Source organism: Bos taurus, chromosome 29 (assembly GCF_002263795.3).
Source record: "Bos taurus isolate L1 Dominette 01449 registration number 42190680 breed Hereford chromosome 29, ARS-UCD2.0, whole genome shotgun sequence".
Taxonomy (NCBI): Eukaryota; Metazoa; Chordata; class Mammalia; order Artiodactyla; family Bovidae; genus Bos; species Bos taurus.
Window position 1 is genome coordinate 2241798 of NC_037356.1, and position 21474 is coordinate 2263271.

At 43.6% G+C, this 21474-nt stretch overlaps 1 protein-coding gene across 3 annotated transcripts in view; it reads right to left on the bottom strand.

The window, feature by feature from the left end:
- FAT3 (FAT atypical cadherin 3) overlaps positions 1-21474 on the bottom strand; it is a 645819-nt gene that overhangs the window by 250141 nt on the left and 374204 nt on the right. For all 3 annotated transcript variants that reach the window (XM_024987225.2, NM_001206882.2, XM_059882979.1), the window contains exon 3: positions 276-337. In XM_024987225.2, coding sequence (XP_024842993.1) covers positions 276-337 — 62 coding nt within the window. The remainder of the gene's footprint in view (positions 1-275; positions 338-21474) is intronic.

A 21474-nucleotide genomic window follows, 5' to 3' on the forward strand; every position in this document is an offset into this window, starting at 1 on the left:
TTATTGACAAAGAGCCCAAAGTCAAGGCAGAGATGTCAATACATCTGCTTGCTTTTCAGGAAGGGCAAAGGTCCCACCATCCACTCTTGGCACACCAGAGTGCATTCACAGGAAGGCACCAGAAATCTCCATCTTCAGAACCAATCAGCCCAAGAGAAATAGCTTCACTTTGCAACCCACTGTTCACACACGTTCAAGCTCCAGTTCACGTGGAAGGTTAAAGTAGTTGAGGGAAAGTCAGTTTTAATGAATATCAGCTCCCTCTATGCGCTTACCTCCAGAAAATGTTCTGCCTGCTGTTCTCGATCCAATTTCCTTGAAGTTGTTGTAATCAGACCTGTGTAGAAATGAGAATATTTGACTTGTAAATATCTGGGGCAAGCAGCTTACTGAGTGTGGGAAGCAAGTCCAGTTAAAGGAAAAGCAAAAGCCATGGGGAACAGTATAACTCACCAGTCCTCAGCGACAGTCAGATGGTTTCAGAATTACTCTGAACAAAATAAAACTGACAAAGAAAACCCAAAAAATTTGTTTCTGGGTTCTGCTTTCCACTGTTGAGGTATTTTAATCACTTTGGGGATGTGGAACCTCACTAAAGAACAATTGTTTTTCTGGTAATGAGGAATTTCAATAATTTATTTGCATATATAACTGAAATTCTGCCATAGAAACCTCATTGAAGATTTTAGAGTTCTTGAACAATTAATAGATTGCTGATTAGATTCAGGCTATGAAACAGAACTTTCTTATTTAACTTTTTTACGCTTATATAATATTTTGGTTATACTGACAAAGAATGTTATTTTTGCAATGACTACTTGTACACATAATTATTTCAAATTTACTCATATATGAAAGATCTCATGGTGTAGCTTTATCACGTTGCTTTATTTGTTTAAATCTTTACACAAAACAAGTTCTTTTTTCTTTAATACCTAATATATGAAATATCTCATGCTGTAGCTTTATCTCTTCATTTGTTTAAATCTTTACACAAAATAAGTTCTGCATTGGAAATAACATTCTTTCCTATGAATGGCATTTCTCATAAATGAATCATCCCTTTGAGCAGAGAGACAAAGAAAAGGGAAGGAGAAGACAAAACTTTCAAGGCCATTCAATTTGTCTTTTGCAGATTTTATCATGATTATTCTTAAATGGCAATTAGGAGGTCAAATTTACATTCCATTTCTTGATTCCACACTGTCCCTGAAAATAAGACCCTCTGATTGGGCTGTTGACCTATGCTGATCAATGAGAGAAGAGAAAAGCTCACTCTCAGTGCTGGTGAAGTGCATGAAATATGGAAAAGGTATGTCATCAAAATCCGCTGAGGCATTCATGTGTTTATTTTCCAGTAGTGGATAGAGTACATGATTTTGCTCCTGCTGCTGCTGCTAAGTTGCTTCAGTCGTGTCCGACTCTGTGTGACCCCATAGATGGCAGCCCACCAGGCTCCCCTGTCCCTGGGATTCTCCAGGCAAGAGCACTGGAGTGGGTTGCCATTTCCTTTTTCCAATGCATGAAAGTGAAAATTGAAAGTGAAGTCGTTCAGTCTTGTACGACTCTTAGTGACCCCATGGACTGCAGCCCACCAGGCTCCTCTGCCCATGGGATTTTCAGTTCAGTTCAGTTTAGTTCAGTCACTCAGTCGTGTCCGACTCTTTGTGACCCCATGAATCGCAGCACGCCAGGCCTCCCTGTCCGTCACCAACTCCCGGAGTTCACCCAGACTCACGTCCATCGAGTCAGTGATGCCATCCAGACATCTCATCCTCTGTCGTCCCCTTCTCCTCCTGCCCCCAATCCCTCCCAGCATCAGAGTCTTTTCCAATGAGTCAACTCTTCGCATGAGGTGGCCAAAGTACTGGAGTTTCAGCTTCAGCATCATTCCCTCCAAAGAAGTCCCAGGGCTGATCTCTTTCAGAATGGACTGGTTGGATCTCCTTGCAGTCCAAGGGACTCTCAAGAGTCTTCTCCAACACCACAGTTCAAAAGCATCAATTCTTCGGTGCTCAGCCTTCTTTACAGTCCAACTTTCACATCCATACATGACCACTGGAAAAACCATAGCCTTGACTAGATGGACCTTTGTTGGCAAAGAGAAAGCCAAAAAAAAACAAACAAAAAAAGACTACAGTGGGGTTAAATGGCTCCCCATGGCCTTGAAAATAAAATCCTACTAAAAGTAACATGGCTGTTAGGGTTAGGAAGATCTGAGTTCCAGTAGAACTTGAGCCTCATTATAGGCTCATTGTAAGGCATTAGCATGCTGAATGACACACTCCCAGCCTCACTGATCATAAAAGGCCAAAGAGTGGGTGTGACCCAGTTGTGGAAATCCCCGCCAGGTAGTCGGAATAATCTTCCTACTTGTTAGCCCATGAAATTACTTGGCCTGTAAAAACTAACCACTGGAAGTCTCTCGAACTAATTTCGAGGTCTCTGCTGCCTTCTGAGATGGACTGCCTTCTCTCTGTGGAATGTGTCTCTCTCTACATAAATCTGCTTTCCCACTTAGCTCTTGAGGCAGAGTCCCCTTGCCTGCCTGCTTGTATCCTTCACAAACATCCTGCATTAATAATTAAATCTACTTCTTACTTGTCACTTTGTCTCTTGCTGAATTCCTTCTACACTGAGACATAAAGAACCGGAACTTTAGTTAAGTCCAGATACCATGTGAGTGATTTTATAAAGACAGAGGGTTCAATTTCCAATCTGAGGTTTGACAGGGTCCAGGTTTCATGAGGCGTGCCTAGGTTTGAGCTCCAAACAGAGGGACGTGGTTTGAACCCCACTCACTCCACTCTCATCCGTCCACACTCCCATGGGAGGGAAACGCACACTCCCCTTGCACCAATGATCTGCCTTTCCATGAAAGTTTCCTGGAATGTGCCCCCACCTTTCTGCTTCATTCACAGATTTTCCAAACTGAGCTCAGGTGTTAGAGAGGTGACCCTCTCTCCCAGGGTTAGGGGGCTGATAAATACTACCAGAACAAGTATACTCCACCACCCTATCATTCTAGGCCTTTTACTACACTTCTTTGCTCACAGGTCTGTATTTTCCCACTAGACAGAGTGACTTCATGGGAAAGACCTGCCTTCTGCTTCAGAAGCCCTGCTGTCCACCTAAGCACCTGGCCTAAAAGAAAAACTAAAACTGGAGGCTCATTAGCAGTCAGTGGACAAAAGCTGCTGGGGAAAGGGAGATCACTCATATTCTGATCCTCAGTTTTGCTACAGGCTTAGACGTGGCTGTTTAGGAGGTACTGTTTTGTGTGTGGGGAGAGTATCTGCAGGTGGGGAGGAGGCGTGTGTCTTTAGTGCTCAGTTAAAGCCATTTTCTGAGTTCCTCCATGTGAATGGTGCAGTGCTAGGCACTTCTGCGTATAAAAATGAGTTACTGTCAGAGATGGTGGGGAAAGACTGCCATCAAGAGTTTCAGGGTAGGGGGCTTCCTTGGTGGTCCAGTGGCTAAAACTCTGTGCTCCAAACGCAGGGGGCCTGGGGTTCAATCCCTGATCACAGAACTAGATCCCATATGCTGCAACTGAGGGTTCTGCATGCCGCAGCTCACAGATCCTGCATGCTGCAGCAGAGACCGAAGACCCCACATGCTATAAAGACCTGGCACAGCCAACTAGGCAGAGAGGTAGATAGATTTAAAAAAAAGAAGCTTCCAGGGAGAGAATCAGTAACTTCCCTTCCTTAGCTGCCCATCAGAACCTCCCGGGAAACTCAGAACACGTGGTTCTGTGCCCCATTCCATCCCTCATTTCCTGTCTCTGAATCTCTTGGGATGATGCCTTGAGATGGTGCTCTGATTCTACGAGAAGGCTCTCTGCAATGCCAGTATTCTGTGTTGAATTTCAGCATGACCTTTTACTGACATGAGTTTTTCTGCCCATCCAAGAATGAAATACACTGAGCAGCTTTAGCATCTGGGTCAGGCCTTGGGCTCACTGTGTGTGTGTGTGTGTGTGTGTGTGTGTGTGTGTGTGTGTGAGAGAGAGAGAGAGAGACGTGTGAGCAAAGGGGACATGGAGATGTGTGAATGCACTGGTGGGTGAGGTGATCGGGGGGAACAGAGAGGAGCCTGCTCTGAGTCCTACTGACTCAGGGTCAGCCTGTCACACCAGCGAGTGCCTAACACACAAATCTGATGCCTTCACTTTCAGGTCAGGCTGTTCCACAGGCTCATTTGTCACGGAAGCTCTTTCTAAGTGAGAAGTAACTGTGTTCTTGAAAGGGGTCGGGAGGCTTTCGCAGCCCTCACCCCCTCTTCAGGGAGCCTCTTCTGTGAGAGGCGCCAGTGGGAATGAGAAATGCTTGTTATATGGAGGCTATAAAGGGGTGAGCGGCTGACCGCCTCTGCTCCTGTTGGCCTGCTGCCCTTCCCCTCTGCCCTCCGTGGGCTCCTGAGTCAGTCCAGGTCCTCCTCGGGCACGTCGGGCAGTCGGCCCACTGCAGTGACGGCGCTCTGGAAGGAGGTCAGCTTCCCCTCCCCACTATCCCGAGGGTAATTCTTGAGGAAAGCCACTTGTCACAGAGCCCGTGTGCAAGTGGGGGGCAGGTGGCTCCCTTCCACCTGCCTACCTTCCCCAGGGTGTGCTTTTCACTTGCTTACAGCCCACAGAGAGGAAGGCGGGCTTCCTGAAGAGTCTGACCAAAACACACATGGCAGTGACCCCAGAGCTATGAGAAAGACAAAGAGTCTCCGTCCCTGAAGGAAAAGGCAAGGAAACCTCCGCCGGGCTCAGTTCTCTGGGTTTCTTTCACCTTTATTTTCACAGATTGTGAAGAAAGCTGAGCACCGAAGAACTGATGCTTTTGAACTGTGGTGTTGGACAAGACTCTTGAGAGTCCCTTGGACTGCAAGGAGATCCAACCACCATTCTGAAGGAGATCAGCCCTGGGATTTCTTTGGAAGGAACGATGCTAAAGCTGAAACTCCAGTACTTTGGCCACCTCATGCGAAGAGTTGACTCATTGGAAAAGACCCTGATGCTGGGAGGGATTGGGGGCAAGAGGAGAAGGGGATGACAGAGGATGAGATGGCTGGATGGCATCACTGACTCGATGGACGTGAGTCTGAGTAAACTCCAGGAGTTGGTGATGGACAGAGAAGCCTGGCGTGCTGCAATTCATGGGGTCGCAAGAGTCGGACACGACTGAGTGACTGAACTGAACTGAACTGAAAGTAAAACATAGGAGAAAACTCTAAGTCAAAGTGAAATTCCGGAGTTCCCTGGTGGCCCAGTAGTAAAGAATCCACCTGCCAATGCAGAGGCCACATGTTTGACCCCTGGTCTGGGAAGATTCCACAGGGCCACTGAGCCCCTGTGCCACAAGTACTGAAGCCCGAGCGCTGAGAGTCCCCGCTCTGCAGCAAGAGACACCAAGCGGTAAGCAGCTCGCCCCCGCGACAAAGAGCAGCCCTGCCGGCACCAGGGAAGGCCCAAGGGCAGCAAAAGGTCGGGCGGAGCCGAAAATGAATTATTCAATTAAAAAAGTGAAAATTAGTAGGAAATGGGACGAAGTAGGGCAAGGGACACAGAGTGACTTCTAATGGGTGCAAAGTTTCTTTTGGGGCTGATGAAAATGCTCTAAAATTACAGATTACTGTTATGGCTGCACGGTTCCCTAAGTATTCTGAAAGCCAGTGAATTGTATCTTTTAAATAGGTGATTGTTATTCTATATAAATTATGTATCAGGAAAGCTGTTTAAAAATCAGCAGGAGATCATAAACTCTGCCTTTTAGATTTTAACAAGTCTTTCAGTTTTGGAGGAGACAGATCTTTAAAAATACTTAAATGATTGAATGAATATATCTCACCCATATTTTTCACTGTATTTCACTATATTTTTTAAGACTGAATGAATGAATGAGTCAGTTAGTCTACAAATCTGGTAGGAAGAAGGACTGGAATGAATAGATCCATCAGGTTTGTCCATGGGGAATCTGGAATATAAATATAATGAAAAGAACATTTTGGGTTAAAGTCACAATTGGTGGTTATTTGCACTGAAAATAAACCTTGTTGTCAAGACAGGGTCAACTAAACCAAGGAGGGGAAAAATCTTTCTCCCCTCTAGAGGCACACACTGAGGATGAGCTCTGGGGCTTCAGCAGCACAGTGCACTTTGCAGTCACACGGGAATGAGGTGGACCGTCTCCCACAGACCAGAGTCATTAGACAAAGCTGCCAAAGCTGCGTCTTCCCTTCTAACAGCTTTGTTGTAGCTGAATGCAGTTGGGCCTTAGAACAGGGCAGAGCCTGAAACAGAGCAATTCCCTCTTCAACTGCTCCGATTCATCACTGTGGAAGGCATCCTCCTTGTGCAATCTCTGCAAGAGAGAGGCATGCACATCACACATGTAACTGTAGACCCATTGGGCGCAGTAAATTGGGGACTGACATGAGGAAATTGAATTTCAAAGATAAATCATAGGCAAGCTTTTGAAAGTGGTTTGGAGATATAAACAAACACATCATTTGATATAATTACATATGCAAACCTCCAATTTAGGAGGGGATTACGCCAGTCCTAAGTGAATGATACTCAGTAAAGAGAAGGGGAGAGCATATGGTTGGAACCATGCAATTACTTTAAAAAGAACTGCTTTTGATTTTTTTTTGTTGTTGTTGTGGAAATGGGGGAATCTAAAAACCTTTCTGAGAAATAGGCTGAGCATGAAAATGGGGCTGCCTGCTCAGAAAAGAACTCAAAATGTTCTAAGTAGTTATGGTCAGAGAAGTGATACTCAAAAGGATGACATCTTTTTCCTGCTTTTCCGCCCTGTGGGTGTCCTGGGTCGCAGCTGTGTAATCTAGTGCCATGACATTGACATTTTCTTTAAGTGCTACTTGAAGCTGTGTAGGTCTTTGCTCAGCATAATTTTCCAGAACTGTTGGAAGCTGAGATTGGTATTACAAATACAACTGGAATAACAGCCCTGTGAGCTACAATTAGTGTTTACTCTCTTTTTCCATATTCCATTTACTCTTCTTACCATGTTGCCATGCCTACCCCGACTATCTGGTAAACCCTCTCATCATGCTTCCAGAAAGTTCAAATGTCACCTTCTCTGCAAATCATTTTCTGACCTTCCCTCCTCCAGCATGCTGCATGTAACTCATCTATTGTCTGGACCTCTCTCTGGACCCCAGTGGTAGGAAGGCTTTGTTTGGGTGGGTCACCAGCTGAGCTCAGGAACCTAGATTAGTGCCATTATGTTCGTTGAATATAAAGATACTACTAGTATACCACCATATGACCCAGCAATCCCACTCCTAGGCACATACCCTGAGGAAACCGAAACTGCAAAAGACACATGTGTCCCACTGTTCACTGCAGCACTATTTATAGTAGCTCGAACATGGAAGCAACCTAGATGTCCGTTGACAGATGAATGGGTAAAGAAGGTTTGGTACATATACACAATGGAATATTACTCAGCCATAAAAAGGAACACATTTGAGTCAGTTCTAATGAGGTGGATGAACCTAGAGCCTATTATAAAGACTGAAGTAAGTCAGAAAGAGAAAGATAAATGTTGTACACTAATGCATATATACAGAATCTAGAAAAATGGTCCTGAAGAATTTACTTATAGGGTACCAATGGAGAAACAGATATTGGGAATAGAATTATGGACATGGGGAGAGGGGAGGAGAGGGTGAGATGTATGGTAAGAGTAACATGGAAACTTACATTACCATATGTAAAATAGATAGCCAATGGGAATTTGCTGTATGGCTCAGGAAACTCAAACAGGGGCTCTGTATCAACCTAAAGGGGTGAGGTGGGGAGGGAGATGGGAGGGAGTTTCAAAAGGGAGGGGATATATGTATATCTACGGCTGACTCATGTTGAGGTTTGACAGAAAACAACAAAATTTTGTAAAGCAATTATCCTTCAATTGAAAAATAAATTAATTAAAAGAAATACTACTAGTATAGAAGGTCTTCCCAGGTGGCTGAGATGGTGAATCCGCCTGCAATGCAGGAGACCCAGGTTCAATCTGTGGGTCAGAAAGAACCCCTGGAGAAGGGAATGGCAACCCACTCCAGTATTCTTGCCTGCAGAATTCCATGGACAGAGGAGCCTGGTGAGCTACAGTCCATGGAGTTGCAAAGAGTTGGACATGACTGAGTGACTAACGCATGCACACGCACACACACACACACACACACATACAGTATAGATATGGCTCTAGTTTTTTGTTAAGCAATCAATCTTCCCAAACAGGATATAAGCAAAAGGTAGTTAATAGATCTTATTTATCCTGTGTCTCTGATATTTAATATAGAACCTGGTACATTGAAGGTATCAAGCAAAACTTGTTTGAATGAGGGTAACATCGATAGAGTCCCCCAGGACTGTCAGTATTGCCTTATACGGAGTGGTCAGTCCCCCAGGACTCTCAGTATTGCCTTATATGGAGTGGTCAGTCCCCCAGGACTCTCAGTATTGTCTTATACGGAGTGGTCAGTCCCCCAGGACTGTCAGTATTGCCTTATACGGAGTGGTCAGTCCCCCAGGACTCTCAGTATTGCCTTATACGGAGTGGTCAGTCCCCCAGGACTCTCAGTATTGCCTTATACGGAGTGGTCAGTCCCCCAGGACTGTCAGTATTGCCTTATATGGAGTGGTCAGTCCCCCAGGACTCTCAGTATTGCCTTATATGGAGTGGTCAGTCCCCCAGGACTCTCAGTATTGCCTTATACGGAGTGGTCAGTCCCGCAGGACTCTCAGTATTGCCTTATACAGAGTGGTCACATAGCTCCTAAGCATAGAAGTAAGGTTATCTGAATGCTTTCTTCCATTCTTTGAATAATTTTAATGTTTTCCCAATTTTTGGACACTCTTCCATGCTGATAGTTGGAGGTCATTAAAACCATTCCTGATAGACTTTATTTATTTTCAGAAGTTGGTTAAAGATTTTTAATGTTAGACACAGTAACTCTGTGCTCATTCCATAGTCCTCCCATGTCCTGGTTTCTAATGAATTCATGGAGAAAGGTAGGTAAATAATAATGCAGTAGTATCCAACATTTATTGAGTACTATGTGCCAAACACTAGCACCAAACAGCTTGCATACACGATCTCATTTAAATGAACAAGAGTTCGGAGAAATAGGAGCTATTTTGACTCTGGAAACTGAGGAAGAAATGAGAAATAACTTGCCCAAGGTCAGCCAAGACCTGCACCCAGGGACTCTGACTCTGAAGCTTTTCGACTGTCTTCTTAGCAGATAAGAACGCAGAGCTGTGGCAAAGCCACCCAACCAGGAACCAGAAGACCTGCAACCCAGTTTCAGCTCTGCCAGTGACCGGTTATGAGATTAGAGAGGTCACATCTTTTATTTTTTCTTCTCTAGAACTGTTTCCTCATCTAGCCATGTCCTAAAGTCTCTTTTCAATGTGAAGAATCTACAGTAATACAGAAACATTAAAAGCAATCATTCTTCCTTTCCGGCTCCCTCACTGGACCCCACTTTCTCCTTGATGAAACTGAGTCCAGCTGTGTAGGACACGGGAAGGTCACCCAGGTAAAGCAAGAGGGGTTGTGTTCTGGTTTTTATTTATTCATGAAATTAACACTTAATACCCATATGTATATTTCTCAAAAGGAGCAAAGTAAAACATCAGTTATCTATGAATGCATGTTTTTAAGTAGGGGAAAAAAGCTAGTTATTTTCATGTTTGCTGTCTCTTCTACAAAATTCTAACTTCTAGAAACAGAGAACAAACCTGACTCCATATTGGATCTATGCCTTTGGCTCCAGGGCTCTGCACCTTTGTAAAAGAATGTTGCCTACAACCTGAAATAAACCTGATAGTCCATTCTCAAGGCTTTGACCCTTAAAGATATAACACTTTTACATTCATCTAGAGATTAATACACTATATAAAAGAAAGTAACAATTGTCTTGTTGGAGCTTTATAAGAACATTGTGACTAGACTTCTGTGGACAGGTACAAGAACAAAGAATTCCAGCACCAAGCAGTTCACACCAACCAGCCACAACCCTTCCTCTTTTAAAATAAACACAATTTCTAACTCAGGTAAAACAGTACTTAGGAGGACATTAGTCCACCATCTTCTGAGTCTGCTGGCTATCCAAATAAAGTCACCATTCCTTGTTGCAACAACTCATCTTTTGATTTATTGGTCTAACCTGTATCGAGCAGTAAGAACTTGGACTCTGTAACAGAAACTATTTCTACATCTCATTTCAGCCCATTAGAAAGCCTTATTCCCTGTAGTATTTACATGCAGACATAAGACTATTCACTGAATTTGGAGAGAATGAAAGGGACTCAGTAAATGCAAATTTCAGTATTGTAGAAAAAAAATTAAAGCTTAAGTGAAGACATGCATTAGGTTTGCTTAAAAAAAGACTAAATAATGTGTGTTTGGACTATATGATGTTTCTTTGAAAAGAAAAGAATAACCAGAAAGACAGAAGCATATACAACACCAGTTATGAGGGAGGTTAACAAAAGGATTCTGGGAACTGGCCCCATCAGGGTATTTTCTTAAGTAGGAGCTGTTTTATCTGATATAAGATTTGGAGTTACTCAATTAGGTGCACAGTGCTGCTATTAAATTTCCTTCAGAAAATCTGATAGGGAAAATCACTGGTGGAGCTTTAACATCCTGCAACTTGGATGTTTCTTTATAAATAGTGATTTCCAAAATGCTAATACAAGTTTTAAGCTGCATATGTGAGAGTGCATCTTAAACATAAGTATGAAGACGCTGTGTGTCCAATATGGTTCACAGCTGTTGGTTTTCCATCACAGGTAAGTTTCACTTGTATTTCTTTGCAAGCCAATGGATAGCATTTCCCAATTCTGCCTTGAAAAGTTAAAATTAAAGTGAAAATCACTCAGCTGTGTCCAACTCTTTGTGAGCCCATGGACTATACAGTCCATGGAATTCTCCAGGGCAGAATACTGGAGTGGGTAGCCTTTCGCATCTCCAGGGGATCTTCCCAACCCAGGGATCGAACCCAGGTCTCCCACAGTGCAGGTGGCTTCTTTACCAGCTGAGCCATAAGGGAAGCCCAAGAACACTGGAGTGGGTAGCAGGGAAGTCGCGGGCAGTGCTCTTCTGCCAGAAACACTTCCCTCTTTGGATTCCATAGCTGCCACAGGTAGAAAAGGGGGAAAGCCAGCTTACGAAGGTAAGTGCTGATGCTGGTACATACGTTGCACCTCCATCAGCCTTAGAGGACAGATGGACCTGTCTGCAGCCTGGAGGGAGAGTTCTGAGATTCAAGCAAACCCTGTTCCCTCTCTGTACTGCTCATTACAGACAAAATCGATTAAGGGATTTGGGTCAAGACAAATGGCAACCCACTCCAGTGTTCTTGCCTGGAGAATTCCAGGGACGGTGGAGCCTGGTGGGCTGCCGTCTATGGGGTTGCAAGTCAGACACGACTGAAGCGACTTAGCAGTAGCACCAGCAGCAACTTGTCATCAGGGTGAAAGATAAGATAGTAGCTAACAAGGGAGGAGTACAGTTGAGGCTGTATGGTTAAGAATATTTCCAAAGGCTGCCTCCTCTATGTAATTCTTATACCAGGTGGTCCTGCCACATATACCCACATATGCACACATACATACACGTGTACACACACATATACTTAGGACTCAATGGACATGAGTTTGGGTGAACTCCGGGAGTTGGTGATGGACAGGGAAGCCTGGAGTGCTGTGGTTCATGGAGTCGCAAAGAGTCAGACACGACTGAATGACTAAACTGAACTGAGAGATGCTGTGTATGAGCCCCGTTTTGTCAGAATACCTGGATACTTACCAGGCCCATCTGTCCTTCCCTCAGTTCCTCGCCTCATTACCAATCCTCATGGCTCCTTCCCTCCCGGGCTCACACAGCCCTTCAGCTCAGCCTCATGATTCAGCCTAGCTGAAGAAGTATTTATACACCTGAGGAAGTCTCTAGGTGATTTAGCTAAACCTTGAATGCCATATTGGATTTCTTCAGAGAAATTAAGCTGCAGATGGTGAACCAACATTAGGGATGTCGCATGCAATGATGCCATTTTAGGTGCCATTAACACACCACTGATGTGTGTGCTCAGATGTGCAATATGGCGCCCGCCACCCCTTTCTCTTTCTGCCAAGATATTTTTTTTTTTGCAGAATTCTGAATATTGGATGATCAAAATAAGGAAGTGGCTGGCAATTTAAATTACATTATATGGATGGGTTGTAAAGATTATCTAGCCTGAGGCGCATCATATACCATCAAGTAACCAGTCCTAAGTTCTGGCATCAGACTGCCTTGCTTCACAACTCAATACCAGCCCAAGGCAGCTTTCTGTTTTTAACAAATTATTTAGCTTCTTTAAGTAAAATGAGGCTTATTAAATTAAATGCTGGGCTGTGCTTAGTCTCTCAGTCGTGTCTGACTCTTTGTGACCCCATGGACTGTAGCCCACCAGGCTCCTCTATCCATGGAATTCTCCAGGCAACAATACTAGAGTGGGTTGCCATGCCCTAATAGTTAATTTAAAATGCTTCACTCAGTTCCTAGCACATCTGTTGTTATTCAGTCGCTCAGTCATGTCTGACTCTTTGTGAACCCATGGACTGCAGCATTCCAGGCCTCCCTGTCCTTCACCATCTCCTGGAGTTCGCTCAAACTCATGTCCACTGAGTCAGTGATGCCATCCAACCATCTCACCCTCTGTCCTCTTCTCCTCCCACCTTCAATCTTTCCCAGCATCAGGGTCTTTTCCAATAAATCAGTTCTTCACATCAGGTAGGCAAAGTATTGGAGCTTCAGTTTCAGCATCAGTCCTTCCAATGAATATTTAGGGTTGATTTATTTTAGGATTGACTGCTTTGATCTCGCTGCTGTCCAGGGGACTCTCAAGAGTCTTCTCCAGCACCACAGTTCGAAAGCATCAAGTCTTTGCCGCTCAGCCTTCTTTATGGCCCAACTCTCACCTCTGTACATGACTACTGGAAAAATCCTTGCTTTGACTAGATGGACCTTTGTTGGCAAAGTGATGTCTCTGTTTTTAAATATGCTATCTAGGTTTGTCATAGCTTTTTTTCCAAGGAGCATGCGTCTTTGAATTTTAAGACTTCAGTCACCATCCTCAGTGACTTTGGAGCTCAAAAAATAAAGTCTGTCACTGTTTTCATTTTTTCCCTGTCTGTTTGCCAAGAAGTGATGGGACTGGATGCCATGATCTTAGATTTTTGAATGTTGAGTTTTAAGTTAATCCTGACACATTAAAAGCTCAAAAATGCGAGACAGCAAAAGAGACACTGATGTATAGAAGAGTCTTGTGGACTCTGTGGGAGAGGGAGAGGGTGGGATGATTTGGGAGAATGGCATTGAAACATGTATAATATCATATATGAAATGAGTCGCCAGTCCAGGTTCGATGCACGATACTGGATGTTTGGGGCTGGTGCACTGGGATGACTCAGAAGGACGGTATGGGGAGGGAGGAGGGTTCAGGATGGGGAACACGGGTATATCTGTGGCAGATTCATGTTGATATATGGCAAAACCAATACAATTGTAAAGTTAAAAAATAAAATAAAATAATGGAAAAAAAAAGCTCAAAAATGTTACTCTTATTATTAGCTCCAAGAATCATCCCTGGGGTATCATATGTGTCCAGTGGTCTAATCTTGCTTCCTGGCCATCTCGAAATTTCCAACACTAGAGTCTAAATATTGGGGCAACAAAAATTGTAAAATTTCTATTTCTTACCCTTTTATCTGACAGAGAAACTGATGCTTGCACTTTCAATATTAACAACTTGTTCAAAGATTTATTCGTGAGAAATCCTTCATCCAAGCATTGCTAAATTTTATTGAGAGGAGAGTGAGTAGCAAAGTGTGGCATGGCAGAGCAGCATCAACACCAGCTGGGAGCTCGGTCAGAAATGCAGAGACGCAGGCCCTCCCAGACCCTGAGGATATGCGCCTCACGCTGAATTCTGAGGAGCTTGACTGATGCCAGGGTCCCATGCCCACACATTCTGAATCATGTAGTATGGGTAGAGGCCTAGGGATTTTTCAGATGCTCCAGATGATTGCAATAGTCAGCCAGAGGTGAGAATCACTGTATATAAAGATATTATCAAGGGGTATTGCGAAAGTGGAAGTGTCAGTCGTTCAGTCATGTCCGACTCTTTGAGGCCCCATGGACTGTAGCCCACCAGGCCCCCCCATCCATGGGATTCTCCAGGCAAGAGTACTGGAGTGGGCTGCCATTTCCTTCTCCAGGGAACCTTCCCAACCAAGGGATCCAACCCCCGTCTCCATATTGCAGACTCTTTACCATATGAGCCACCAAGAAAGCCCCAGTGGGTATTGGGGTTGTGGTAGTCAGCTTTTCTGGCTTATCTAAATCATTTCATTTCCCCAGAATAAACAACACTTGACTTTATAATACAAAACAATGAAAGGTCAGTAAAGTGAGGCACCTGGCCCATGGCCTCCGGCATGTCTTCCTCTGAACTCTGCAAGGTTCTGTCGTGAACTCTCCGGGAAAACGACTGAGCTCTGGCTGCTGGGCTTCTTCTGACTTCAGCTCTGCTACAGGCCTGGCGTGTCCCCCTAACTCTGGATCATCCCAGTCACAACCTGGCGTCCTGGCCCTGGCACACTCTCTCACACTGCTGCTCCTCGCCTAGCATCTCCTGGCCCTCACGATCCTCGCTGCGGTTTAGTCCCTAAGTCATGTCCGACTCTCTCTGATCCCATGGACTGTAGCCTGCCAGGCTCCTCTGTCCACGGGATTTCTCAGGCAAGATTACTGGAGTGGGTTACCACGCCCTCCTCCAGGGGATCTTCCTGACTCAGGGATCAAACCCTCACCTCCTGCATTGGCAGGCGGATTCTTTAGTGTTGAGCCACCAGGGAAGCCCCGGGATCCTTATAGCAGAGTGTTAAACCCCACGATGTGACCTCTTTCCCAAAAAAAGCATATTTTTCTAGGAGATACAGTGGCAAGAGCCACGAGGATACAACAGCATCTTACAACAGTAAGCTCCCATATTTGCCCTCAAGGAACTAACAATTTAAGTGAAGTCGCTCAGTCGTATCCGACTCTTTGCGACCCCATGGACTGTAGCCTACCAGGCTCCTCTATCCATGGAATTTTCTAGGCAAGAATACTGGAGTGGGTTTCTTTTTCCTTCTCCAAAGCAAGACAGACAGGCGTGCAAATAACTGTGACATTAGGTGTGAGCTAATACATGCCTTGCACGACTGTGGGTAGCCTGAAGAAAGAAAGATTGCTGAATTGTACAATTAGAAAAGATGAGGGAATAAGTTGAATTTGTCCTGGGCCCTTAATGGTGAATCAGATTCTAACAGAGACGTTGGAGGAAGTTAAAATGTCACACCTGTAGCTAAGAATCATGAGACAGAAGGTTAATGCAAAAGGGAAATCTAGGTTTAAAACTTGGCTCTGCTATTTCTTAGCTGTGTGACCAAGGACAGATGACAGCACTTCTCTGATCTCAGTCTCATCAGGTCTGACGTGGGGATGTAATCACTCCCTAATAGGCTTTTGGTTAGAAGTGATCCAGATGAACTGTTTGGCACAGTGCCTTGCACGTAGCAGATGCTGTTCTTAAAAACAGGAACAGCATCTATAAAAGCAGTGCATTATTTTTTACTTTTATTAAAAACCCAAAGAGCAATGGGATGCTATTTCTGATTACACTGTAAAGGAAAACCTTATTGTCTCTAGTTTGGTCACCTCTGACAATGTTTGAAAATGTAATAGTTGCTTTTAGCCAAGAAACTAAAAGCTGCAGTTTCCTTCTGCTTATTCAAATGAACACCACAAAGTGGTTTCGTTTCTGCCATACTCCAGAGGTGTGAAAAACAAACACTGCACTCCCCGTAGAAATGATTTCACTGCAAATAATTTTCTCTACATCTGGTTTCACATGACAGATAAATCAGGAGGATGGGTAAAGTGCAAATTACTCAGAGGATGTGCAAAGTCTTGAAAACACACAGGTCCTCTGCAGGCATGCAGTCCTTTAAGATCATCTTTGCTCTATGAGGTCTTAGGTTGGAGCCATGTTTTGAAACCCAATTAAAAAAATCTGGGAAAAACATCACTTGTTATGGAGAGCTTTCAAAGTTATCAGAAGACTGACAACACTTTTTAAAAAATATCACACATTTTCCAGTTAATTTTCACGTAATTCAATCATTTCCTTTTGTCCTACATTTTTATACACTATAAAACCTCATTATTTTTCATTCTCGCAATCTGAGAATCTGTAATAGTTCTGTGGCTGGTTGAAGTTTACCTTTGTACTACCCAGGTAAATTAATAGGGTGGAAAGGTCCCAGGAGAATATTTAATGTACTCCAGACAAACCATTTGCAAAGCACTTTAATTTTAACAACTCCCATTTTGATCTTCTAATTGCAAATGGCCTAAGTTAACTATTCATTAGAGTCTGTCCAAGCAGGTCTTTTGTTTGGCAACATTTTGTTAATAGTAGCATTAACCTGAAGTGTGTATTTGAAAGCAGGAAACCCGCATTTCCTGAAATATTCTAGAATATGCATTTTTGACCTCTGTAAAATCTTCCTCAAAATCAGTCTGAATTAATGGAAGTTTATGGTGCTCCTCTTTTCTGGGGAGCCGTACCATCTCTTGCAAGGGTAATGAAATTTGTAGTTAATCATTTATCAATAAATGCAGCAACTTTGTGCGAGCCTTTAAAAATGTTATGTGCCTCAGTTTCTTCCTCTGTAACATAGTAGCGATTTAATGAGGAAGCAATTAACTTTTTCCATGTTACAGGTAATATATGCTATTTTTTTCCTTTAAAAATATAAGTGGAAATAAACGATGAATTAGAATCCTTTCTAACTCCTTGAGGAAAAAAAAATGCCTTATCAATTCAGGGAGGAGTTGAATATTCCCTCTGTTCTTTTGTAGAGAAATTTATGAACGATTCCATTATAGCTTCATCACTTTGTATTTTATTTGCATGCTTGTTTTCTTCACAGAGTTTGGCTTCTCCAGGGCCACTATATTTTCATTCATTTAATGTTCATTAAAGGAATAGCTTTTAAGAGCCTATGCTAAGCTTTATAGCTTTCAAAGGACTATGGATGGTGATCAATATATATTAGTCTATTGGATGAATGAACTATCCGACAGAAAGTGTGCATGGAAGTGTGTGTGAACACATATGTGTAGTACCACCCAAAGCAGGGAACGGTCCACACACTTGAGAGGAGCATTCAGCATTTATACTAGGACTTACAAAAGCTTCCATGCCTTTGGGGAAAAGCTTCCAAATAAATTTAAAATGAAATTATGTGCTGTGATAATTAGTATTTTGGGTTTTCAACATACAATATTACAAGTTCACAAAGCCACATTTTTTGGTATTATATGTCAGAGTCTGCAGTCTGCGTGGTTAATTGAGGTTAATGGGGGGAGATGGCAGATTGCCAATGCTAATGAGTTTTTCTTGACTCTTTCCAACGTGTATTTTATTTCTTTTTTGCTTTACTTTTTGTTTAACTAAGTTATGTTATTTATCCAAGAATCTGTCACATAGAAGCAGAAACTGCCAACCTGCCAGAGTGGGTTCAGCCCATGTTTCACTTTCCAAAGAACAATAAAAGAGTGGCGGGGGGCTGCGACAAACAGAGAGGGGCCTGGACAAAGCAGCCAAGCCCTGTTTCCTCGGGACCCACCAGGCGCGCCGAAGTGAAGAGCGAAATGGGAGAGGAGTCACAGGCCCTTGTAGGATTGCACTCCCGGGTGGACGCTAACCTGTTGATCCTTCCAAAATGCAACCGATAATCTAGTAACAGGAGTGTACTAGTGGGGTAGCTCAGCCACGTCTTAGTGACAGAGTGACTTGGGTGCCATTTGAGTTTCTTGTTCAGAAAATGAAAAACAAGTCAAAACACAACAAACCTGATAGACTTGGCAAGTAAGTGAATCACTGAAACAATAAAAGCTGGGGAAAAATCAGAGAGCAGTAAATACTGGTTCTACAGGGGGGCGCTGGTGTGGGGAGTTGTGGGGAGGTGGGCAGCCTTGAAGACCACCGTAGCATCTGTCTCTAGATCTTGATTATTCCATGTTTATTAAAAACATCAACATAAAGGTAAAGGCATGTCATTTATTAAGAGTTACATTGCCACTAGCTAGCTCTGTATGACTTTCAAATGTGTGCCCTTAAGCTGGTATACGGTAGTCATTTGCTAGGCTTTCCTCCTACAGGTTCCCTTGGAGAGGTGGTGGAAGCCTGCCTAGGCTTTCCTCCTGTTTCAGGTGTGGGAACAGTGAGGGCCGACCTGAAGTGGAGTAATCTGGAAACTCAGGGCTGCCTCTGGCACTGGGTCAGCTGCCCGGCCATGTTCAGCTTTCTGTCTTACTCCTTCTCTTGTCATCCCAAGGTTGACTTTCCCTCCCATGCCACCTGGCAAAGAGGCCAGAAGCAGAATCATTAAGGTGTTTCTTCTACATTTTCAGCAATTCAGCATTCCCTCTTTGGGGCTACCAGTTTGTAGTGGATGAGTAAGATGAGACACTGATTTAAAAACCAGCAAGCCAAGTAAACATGCCACCCCTGTTAAAAGAAAATGTCATTGTCTTGGCTGACACTGAGAAATTCAGTATCTTCTGAACAAATGGCTGTGCATACAGACTCTGACAGTGGATTTTTAAACCATTCACAACACTGTGTCATTCCTTCTTTCTCAGTGAAAATGAGCTCAATTCTGCTGTGGTTGTAATTAGTGGATAATTAGTACTTGTACATGTCAATGCTATGCGTCATGGAACTGGCGCCTGGCTTAGTATCCATTCAACAGGATTATTTAATTTTGCTGCAATTTTCATTCTTGTGAGTCACATTGGTACCCTGGCCCTAGAAAACCTGGAACTCATGCTAGATAGACTAAGGTTTGAAATTAGAGTAATGAGTTTCATTTTTCCCATGGAAAGAAAATCACTAAAAGGTTCTACATTTAAAAACCAGAGCAGCAGACAGGACAGAGGGAAGGATACATTCCACTGTCTCATCAGCCATTCTGGGCTCTGATTTTTTAATATTATGTGAACTACTATTCCTGTCCCAGGGCTGCTTGCAACTAGGGTACTTGCCTTCTGAGAATGCTGACGGTACTGGCAGTGGATAAATAATTATAACTAAACTGTTGGAGGAGAAGGCAATGGCACCCCACGTCAGTACTTTTGCCTGGAAAATCCCATGGATGGAGGAGCCTGGTAGGCTGCAGTCCATGGGGTCGCGAAGAGTCGGACACGACTCAGCAACTTCATTTTCAATTTTCACTTTCATGCGTTGGAGAAGGAAATGGCAACCCACTCCAGTGTTCTTGTCTGGAGAATCCCAGGGATGGGGAAGCCTGCTGGGCTGCCGTCTATGGGGTTGCACAGAGTCGGACACGACTGAAGTGACTTAGCAAAATGTTGGAGAAGCAGGTAGAATTATGAAGAAAGGCAACATGGGGGCACAGAGGAGTCCGCCTTGAACGCTACCTGGGAAAGCAAGGGAAGCCGTCTCAGCATGGAGTTTCTTGGTTGAAACAAGCAGTTTGTCAGCTAGACAAGGAAGAGAGGACCTTTCATGGTATTAAGATGAGACAGGGAAGGTGTAATAGTGAAGAACAAATCTGACTCCATATCACATCTGTTGCTTTTACTTAACATTGTATTCTGTTGCTTTTGCTACATGTTAAGAATGTTGCCTATAGCCTGAAATATACAGGATAGTCCATTCTAAAGGCTCTGACCTTTAAAGGTATAACACTTTTCCTTTCATATAGAGATAAAAAGCTATTGAACAGAGAGTAACATTTGTCTTGCTGAATAATTGTAAGAACACATGACCCGACCTACATGGACAGCTGCAAGAACAAAGGATTCCTATACCAAGAAGTTTGCAACAACCAGCCACACCCCTTCTCCTATTAGTTCAAGGGATGCTTGAATTCCGGCTGGGGTAAGAGGCTTCTTTTGCACACAAGTTCACAATCTTCTCAATCTGCTGCTTTCCACATAAAGCACCAACATCTCACCTCTTGATTTATTGTCCTGTCATGCAGAGATCAGTGCAAGTTTGGACTTGGTAACAAAATCACACAGGAAAGAAGGACCCCAGTCCTATTCCAAAGTTATTTCAGAACATCTTCTGGGAAACCTTGAAATTCTGTATTATTTATTGTTGGAAATGGAAAGAAAATAATACCTTTCTGCTTACAAGCACTCAATCAGTCAGCTCTGCAAGGCACTCTCTTAACTTTTAACATGGAAGCATTTTCACATGTCATGAAACAGCATGGTGGGTGGCGATGGGAAAAGTCCTCTCTCCACTCCTGTCAGGCTCAGAAAAAAGGGACCGGGCCCACGGTGCAAGCAAGTACTTGAACCTAATAAAGTGACCGATAGGTAATGCTAAGAGAGAGAGTGAGAGAGAAGTCACTCAGTTGTGTCTGACTCTTTGCGACCCCATGAACTGTAGCCTACCAGGCTCCTCCCATGGGATTCTCCAGGCAAGAGTACTAGAGTGGGGTGACATTGCCTTCTCCATGGTATCTTCCCAACCCAGGGATCGAACCCAGGTCTCCTGAATTCCAGGCAGACGCTTTAACCTCTGAGCCACCAGGGAAGCCCCTAATGCTAGGAGAATGCCAGTCAAATATCATTTAACCAGAGCTTCCTCTCCACTGCCTTTGCCTCCTCTTGGAAGCAACACTTTTGGAGAGTGAGCAACCGTTTCCCAAGAATATCCTGGTTTTTAGCACTGAAAATCCTAGTTCTATATCCCAAGAAACCCCTCAGTCTTAGGCAAGTCAGGATCAATGGTCACATAGTTTTAGATCACAACTGAACACCAGGTTTCTGTGATGAACTTATTCAAACAGTAGATGTTCAAGGCCAGATGCATCTGAGGGCCTTTACTACCTGGCCTGACATCCCTCGGGTTTGCAGATGAGGAAACTAAAGCCCAGGAAGAAGCAGCATCTTGTCAGATACCACAGTGCTTAGCCACGATTAGGCAACGGCCGTGTTCAGAGCCACTTTCTTTTTTTTTTTTTTCTGTCTTCCTCACACAGTCACACATTTTTCTAAAATAGCTAACAACTGATGCCATTTCCTGAGTTATTCTCCATGTGGTTGGTAATATGCTGAGCACTTTACCTGCAACATCTCATTGAATCCTGGCAGTTCTAAAATATTGCTCCTAAATTATAAATACTATTATCATCCCCATTTGGCAGATGAAGAAGAGATGGAGTCTCAGAAAGACCAAGTGACTTATGGGAGGCGGGGGTGGAAGGAGGGGATATATGTACTCATTATACATATAGCTGATTTACCTTTTGTATATAAAAAACTAACACAACACAGTAAAGCAATTTTACTGCAACAACAACAAAAAAGACCA